The sequence below is a fragment of the Arachis ipaensis genome, chromosome B09 (genome assembly GCF_000816755.2).
Source record: "Arachis ipaensis cultivar K30076 chromosome B09, Araip1.1, whole genome shotgun sequence".
In the NCBI taxonomy this organism is placed as follows: Eukaryota; Viridiplantae; Streptophyta; class Magnoliopsida; order Fabales; family Fabaceae; genus Arachis; species Arachis ipaensis.
In genome coordinates, this window is record NC_029793.2 from 13,158,321 (window position 1) to 13,166,242 (window position 7,922).

The following is a 7,922-nucleotide window of genomic DNA, read 5'->3' on the forward strand; positions in this document are numbered from 1 at the left end:
TCTTTCTATGGTCTCCATATTCTTGTCAAATGATTCACCACTTGTCAGATAAATCGGTGTGTTGGTTATAGACTTATTATCATGCCATGCCATGTCCGAAAGCCACAAGAACGTCCACTCTGTCATGAGGTCCTTGATGTGAGGCTATATCTTGCCATTCTTAATTGTTGGAGGACATTATTGTGCACTTGGTGTAGTTAATGAACGACAACACTTGAACGAGACTTTTAAGAGTACAAGGTACTTATCCATTATAGTTAGGAGTTACTCTCTCATTTGAGATTTTTATACAAAACGTGAATTAATAGACATGTTACACCATAATATATAATGCAAATTTAAAAGCTTCTCAAACCTGTATCATTACCACAAATTAAGTTATTTTGAAATACCAAATCATTCTTAATCCATATTGCATATATTATGGCAAGCCAAAAAAAGCCTTACCAAACACATTTCTCAGCTTCACGCCTTTGCATTCCTGGCCAGCTTTGTAATGTGACTAGTGGGAATTGCCTTAATCCTCATAACCGTATATCCTATACATCGTTTATGTTCGTTATTTATTTGTTTTCCGAAAAAGATGTTTACTCAATTCTTAGATAAATAGATAGATGTATGATAATGTAGGAGTGATCTTCCCTTTTTCTTGTTTGTTTATCTTCAAACAAATAGCAAAAAGCCAAAATCTATTCTTGAGATTTCTTATTACCTACCCGGGCTACCCCTATCTCATTCAAAGATCTGCTACTGGCCAATGAGTTGCGGCATGCACAAGACGGAATTCAAATCCCGACAATTGTTTAAGCAGACAAGTAAGTTGACCACTCGGCCAACCTAAGTTGGTTTCCCCTCCCAACTTTAATTAGTATGTAAGCGACTAAGGTCCATGTATAACTGAAAGTAGTACATTAATAATACTATGTGGATTAATTTTATGATCACGTATAAAACATAACATGTATTTTTAGGAAACATGTGGGATTCAGGCAATTTAAATGCAATTTAATTATCCAACGGCACAAAGCCAAACTAAAAAATATATATACTTGATAGATCCACATTGGTGATGATTTATGTGAAAATGTCATCCAATGATGTCTACTACATATTTTCCCTGTAAATTTCTTTTTCAATCACTGATTAACAAGCCAAGAAGGCAATGCCTTAATTAGGGGTGACAATGAGTAGGGTAAGATACAGTTTAGATCCAACCCTAATCCTACCTGCGGGTTGACAATATTCCAATTCTAACTCTACCGTTCTTAACCCGCGGATACTCGACCCTACCCATGGGTTACCAAAAAGATGCAACATTATTATATAACTGGATGATAATTTACAATAGAACTGACTTTTATATATAAAAAAAAAACGTATTAAATTATCAATTAATGATCTTTTCTTAGTGGCTAAGGATCTTTTGCATTTAGTGAGAAGTCTTTGGTTTCACATCTAGTTGAAACATATTTTTATATAAGTATATAACATATACATATATAGGGTGCAGGTTGGTCGGGTAAGATTGAGGCTCAACCCGCACGAGAACCCAACCCTACCTGCTACGGATTGGGTTGGCAACCCTACCTGACCGGATTGGATATCCGCGGGTAGGGTGCATGTTGCCACCCTTAGCCTTAATATGCAATTTAAAATTTGGCATAAAATTTGTTCAGTGCAAAAACTGAGTTTGAAAAACGTCTCGAATACGAAAAGTCCAACAAATGTCAAACAACATTCATCTTCTTTGATGCAGTAGTAGGTATGGACATGAGAACACAGAGATGCAGATAAAAGATTCTTGTCTAGAACAACAGCAAGCAGAGAAAAACTGTTTTCACCCAAATATTTATCATCAAGGTCTTTCTAATTGCCCTATTTTGTGGTTGAAATTGTAGTTAACATATTAAAGAGGAAGCTTTCAGCTGAAAAAATCTAGTTTTGTATGAAAACTAACCAACAGGTTTATAGTTTATACCTAAGAAGCACAGACACGGACACGGACACGGAGACACACCAAAATTAAAATTTTACCGGACACGGACACGGCATATATATATTAAAACTCAAAATTACCTCCCCCTTCAACCTTATTTTTTTTCACAACAAATTTCCATAAAGGCTTATCCGCAGAGTCCTCATTTTTTTCAGTTCCAGTAACCCCAAGAGAACTCATCATTCCTAAATAATTTAATAAAAAAAATCAATAATGCAGATAACAAGTAACTATTTGTAGTAACTAGTAACTATGGAGTATAGACTTAGTGAGCTAACATTCTAACGATAAAATAAAAGTTCAAAAGAAATTACCTCAACCCCTAAGTTGCTAAGTTGCTGCAAGCAACGATTTGCAACAACTATTGTGGCAAAAGAGTGCCACCGGTGAAGAGGAGCAAAGCAGAGAGGAGAAAAGCACGAAGCAAAGAAGATGAGAACATAGGGAGATGAGCGCACAGAGGTAGAAGGAGCGGCGTGCAGTGGAGCGACTCGCAGAGGAGCATCGCCGGAGGAGCAATGCACAGAGGACCGGCCTGCAGAGGACTTGCGTGCAGAGGACCGGCGCGCAGAGGACTTGCGTGCAGAGGACGGTGCGTGGAGGAGGGTGACTTTTGCTATGCTCTGAAGGTGAAGGGTCGTGTAAAAAATGAGGGTTGTTTTTTTATGAGTTATTTAAAATGTGTGAGAGACTCCTTGTGCTTATGGGGTCCAAGATTTTTTTTGGGTTAAAGGTAATTTTTTTTTTTAAAAAATTTCTGCAATTTTTACATGCCAATCGTGTCCTGGCGTGTCCAATGCCGGGTCCTCGTGTGTCCAGTGCCGTGTCCTCGTGTGTCCAGTGCCGTGTCATGGCGTGTCCAAGTAAAAAAAAAATTTTTTTTTGCGACACGTGCTCAGGTGTGTCGGACACGTGTCCACCGCGTGTCCACCGCGTGTCCGACACGTGGACACGGCAGTAATTTGGTGTGTCCGTGCTTCTTAGGTTTATACTAACCATGTGCAGATTGTTAGGACAAGGCTGAGGTGTGACAGCCTCTATCTGCTGAAAGGGCACTTTCGCAAGCATAGATAAGCCAACAAGCCAATTGATCTTATGCCGAGGAGCAACAAGATTCACACACTTCGATCGCGGACTCATTTTGGATAATGCCTTTAGTAACTCTAACACATCTCTTTGAAATACATCTATTCAAATGCTGTTCAAAGCTTTGCAGCTTGAGTTTATCACAGAACTGTACTAAATATGAAATATAGTCAGTAGAATCTAAGACACAGGCAGAAATATGAATCTACACCAAATAACAGACAAAATCTCAACAAACTCGATGAACCAGAAAAAGGATATATATCAGCTCAGAAACTTTTGAAACCAAATTAAATCAATTCAGAAAGGAAATCCTTTTCGAACGCTCTTCTTTGATGACTCAGCTAATCTCTTAACATTTTTTGTTCTTCTATAGAATTCCATTAACTCATTGGCAACTTCCTCCTCATGGCATTTGATAAACAAATTCACAAACTTCTCTTCTGTCATCCTGAGTGCCCTAAGAATCGGAGGTCTCCTGATTTTCTGCTCACCATCAATCTCATGTACCTTCATTGCTAGAAGCACTCTTGGCTTCAAAACCGTATCAATATTAAAACACAATAGCAATGGGCATCTTAAGATTGCCTTGACATCGAGCTTCATTGTGGCCAGAATGAAAGTCATGTTCCTCTGAACCTTGTCAGTTGACAATGTCAAAATATGAGGGGACTTCCCAAGAAGCCAAAAGACCTCATCCTCAGACAAACCGAATTTCTCCAAATTCGCAACCTTATCACGAATTGTTTCGACACGTGACACACCTATTAGTGTTACCACATACTTATACATCTTTGAATCCTTGGAAAGCCCTATCCTGCGTATGTATTCCATCTTATCATCGTTGAACGATGTCCTTGAAATGATCGTGGGACGCAATAGTATCATCTGAATCAAGTCCCTTTTCTTAATACCCAACTCCTCATAGAGTGCAAAGGTAGCTTCAATGTCAACTCTACCATCATAGACCAAAAGTGAAGGGTTTCTCACAATGGCTTTGGTAAGCAAATCCTTCGTCTCAAACAATGACAAGAAATAGGCAAGCCTCTCGTTGAAAGATTGGTTAATCCGAGACTGGAAAAACCGGGGCCTGCAATTGACTATCTTAACAACATCAGATGCCCCTATTCCAAAAGCACTCAGAAGATCAAGTTTTGATTGGATTTTGGTAGCATCAGCATTGCGCAAAGCTGGGCAACGGGTGAATATTCTCATCAATTCACCATCACTACAACCCCATTTACTTAAAACCTCAGTAGCATTAATTGGTTTCTCTGCAGGATCCTCCTTTTCAGCTTTAGGTTGGGCTAGGCAAATGGTCGAATAGGTGGCATGCGTAAAAACTTGCAATGCTTTTATAAATGGGGGATTTGAAAATGACTCAAACAGATAAGACCCAGATGAAAACAACCGAAGCATTTGAGATTCTTGAAATCCGGAGTGTGTTTTCGAAATTCAGCAGTTGCAGAAAACAATTAAATAGCAAGTCTCTTTGATTGAACAAACTACAACAAAGAATATAACACAGAGAGAGAGAGAGACCTGCAAATGCAAAGTGAAAAGGTTGTAGCTGCTACAAGGCGATTTCGGAGCGAGCTACAGAGACTACAGACTAATGAGGCTATAGAGATACCAGAGGTTTGACCATGGTCAACGATTAGAAGAGTTTTAGGTTTTATTTCTTACATGATTCTCGAATCTTCGGTTTTGTGGTCTAATTTAATATACGGTTACTAGCTTTATTGGGCTAGTTCTACAATGCTCCGAGTCAAGATAGTGAATTTCATGGACCCTGTCCAAAACAATGTTACCAACCCTTTTACAAAATCAAACATCTAAAATTTGTTATTTTGGCAGCCCAAATAACTAAATTGTTTTTTAAAGCGTTCGGTAGTCGGTACAAGCTCGACCTAGCAGCGGAGGTTTAGACCAAGTGACAATCATATTGTCTCTTAATCAAGCTGCACTAAGTTCGAACCCCAGTTAAGACTGGAATGAGGTTTGAGAAAACCTTAAAGTGTGGGTGTGTGAGTAGTGTAATGACAAAAAAAAAAAAAACTCAACCTAAAAAGGGAGAAGACCTAAAAAGGGAGAAATAGAACCAAATGATACCATTGTATCTATTGCTAAGTCGTATTCTCCAGGCCACATTCACACAAGTCAATTATCACCTTTGAATGTCCACGTTCCACCCGCTGTGTTGAAATTGATAAGCATGTTATCCCTTTTATATCATCAAAGCTAGCTTGTTATTCTTGATAATGTCCACCTATCAAGTATTTTAATTTAGCGTACTATGGCCATCCTTCAAGCCACTCACTTATCTAATTTCCTTCATTTTCTATTACCATCTCTTCCCATTATTTTTTATGCTTAAATCTTTGCTCTCCTTTATCAACTAATTCCACATTTTTGAGAATCTGACATTCATTGTCTGTTCTATTTTTTTAGAAATTTTTGGTCTCACCCTACTTATTTTTTTTCCATTAGCCAACCTATTATATCTTTTTTTTTTTTTTCATGGTATCTCCCAAACTGGCAAGTCAAGAACTAATCTATTGCGGTACTGAACTCCATTTAAGGGTTTGTCGCTTATCAACGAGTTGTTACATGCATAAGGCGAGATTCGAACCCTCGATACTTATTTAAACGGACTAGTGAACTAACTACTAGACCAACCCAACTTAATTACCTACTATATCTTTATTCTTGATCACTATGATTATATATTCTCTTTCTTTACGTGCGTTTCTTCCAAATTCCACTTGAATTCCTTTTAATGTAGCGTTACCTAATGAAGTTTCATTTGTTATTTCTCCCATTAAACAATACAATCTGTCCTCTTATCAGTCAAGTATCCTCCTGTTATATAAAAATTTGAATCCGATCTATATACAACACAACACCACCTATCTATTTTTTTTATAACTATGTTGTACTTTATTCATTTCTTTGTTATTTGCACTTCTTTCTCTTTTTTTCTACTGATTTACTAAGGTCTTTAATTATTTTCTATCCACTATCAACACTCACCATTTTTTCTCAAACACTTTCATATTTCTACAACTCCAAATTACCCATATATCGGCAAAAAATAAATTACACAAATCATGTTTTTTCATTTTATGCTCTAACATTTCCAAGTTCCACCCGTTCAACGACAAATACCATAATTTTGAAGAGAATATACAAGATAAAAATAAATGATATACCGTTTCTTCTTCAACTCCACATAAGGCACACTTTTGTTCCCCTTGGCTAATGACATTTTTTCTTATCAATTTGTCCTTAGTGTTCAGAGCATTATTTATCACAAACCATATGAGTAATTCTATTCTTGGTGGTGCTCTCCCACTCCAAATTATGTTATACACATGCTTAGACTCTGGAATTCTATATATTTTTGCCATTGCCACCTCCACCTCCGTAAATGATTTGGTAGAGTGTATCTCCTATCTGAATTGAATATCTATGTCACGCTATCTTTAAAACTTGCACATAAAGAAACAAACCCCAAAAAATTATGATAAAAGGTGAATATATAAATTATGAAATGTCTTAGATTTTTTTTTGAATAATTTTTTTTCTAATCATTTTTCGAATAATATCTAATATTTAGACTTAAACTTATTTTTATTAAATGGACTAAGTCCAATTATACTAATTAAAGCACAACAGCTACTCTTCCCATTTTCATAGAATCTTCTTTGTTGGATATACAAGATAGATTGTAAATTTTATGATGATTATGAATTTATGATTCAAAAACACTTAATTATTCAATCTTTTCTTATGTAATTTAATAAAAAAAAAATTCAAAATTGTTATTTATCCCTAACTCTCAAAATGTTGCTTCATTTTTTCTCAAATTCTTGGCCATGCACACCAATCATATTTGTTAAGTAAACTCATAATCAACAAATAAGTGTTCAACTAATGGTTTTAACATTCTATAAGCTCTTTTTCTCTTTAACTAGATTTTTATACAATTCTATCAATATATCCTCTCTTCCTCTCCAAATTAAGTCACTGTAACATGCATCTCATAAAACATATTAAGCTCATTTTTTTGGTTTTGGCTATTGAAAATTCTAAACTACTAATTTGTTATCAGATCTGGCTCAACTCGGCCAGTTCAACCAGAAATCCAGTCACCCAATTATACCTGATTGGGGCGAGCCAAATTTTGAATCTTCTAAACATCAGACTCGCTAAAATTCGAGTCGACCCACATGGGTTTCAGCAAATCTGGTGACCCAACAGGTTTATGTAACTTGGACCGAATGGTCATGCTTAATTCTTTTTTTTAAAGTGAAGCAGCCCTAGCCTTTAACGTCTCTCTTTGCTCGAGTCACTCACCACTGGCCCTCAGTCCATTTCTCGCCACTCTCTCACTCAGGCTCAAGCTCTCTAACTTCTCTCGTCTCTGATCTCGGTCACTTATTCACCGTCTCTTATTGTTGCGCTCTGTGCCATTATCTCGCACATAAGCTCGTCGTCAGTCGGCAACGACAGAAGCAGACAGAACCAAGTCTTCTTGCTTTGACTTAATTGGTCATCTTCCTTCACCTTGCTTCGACTTGTGCCTGATTATCATCACTGGTGGTTGAATTTATTGCTGTCTAGCTGAAATAATAACTTAGCTAAATTTTTTCTTGCTATGAATCATATTTGGAGCTAAAGTTTTTTTTATCAGTAAAACCTCACAAAAATCCCGCAACAGGGACATGAAGGCCAGTTTGAAACAAACAAACAATAGAACAGAATCATCATCTAAACATAAACTAATTAAACTACTACACTACTAATTCATAAACAAGTCATGAAGACTACAATATCA

General features: G+C 36.7%; 1 protein-coding gene and 1 long non-coding RNA gene across 2 annotated transcripts; one reads left to right on the forward strand and one right to left on the reverse strand.

Moving 5' to 3' along the window:
* LOC110267287 lies at positions 7-3,302 on the forward strand. The gene is made up of 3 exons (XR_002354713.1): positions 7-357; positions 1,176-1,970; positions 2,981-3,302. It is a non-coding gene; the product is annotated as an uncharacterized LOC110267287 (long non-coding RNA).
* LOC107619286 lies at positions 1,773-4,800 on the reverse strand. Its single transcript, XM_016321542.2, has 2 exons — positions 2,989-4,800; positions 1,773-1,978 (listed from the first exon to the last, which is right to left on the reverse strand). Exon 1 carries the CDS (start codon positions 4,499-4,501, stop codon positions 3,383-3,385), a length of 1,119 nt encoding a protein of 372 aa, XP_016177028.1. The 5' UTR covers positions 4,502-4,800; the 3' UTR covers positions 1,773-1,978; positions 2,989-3,382.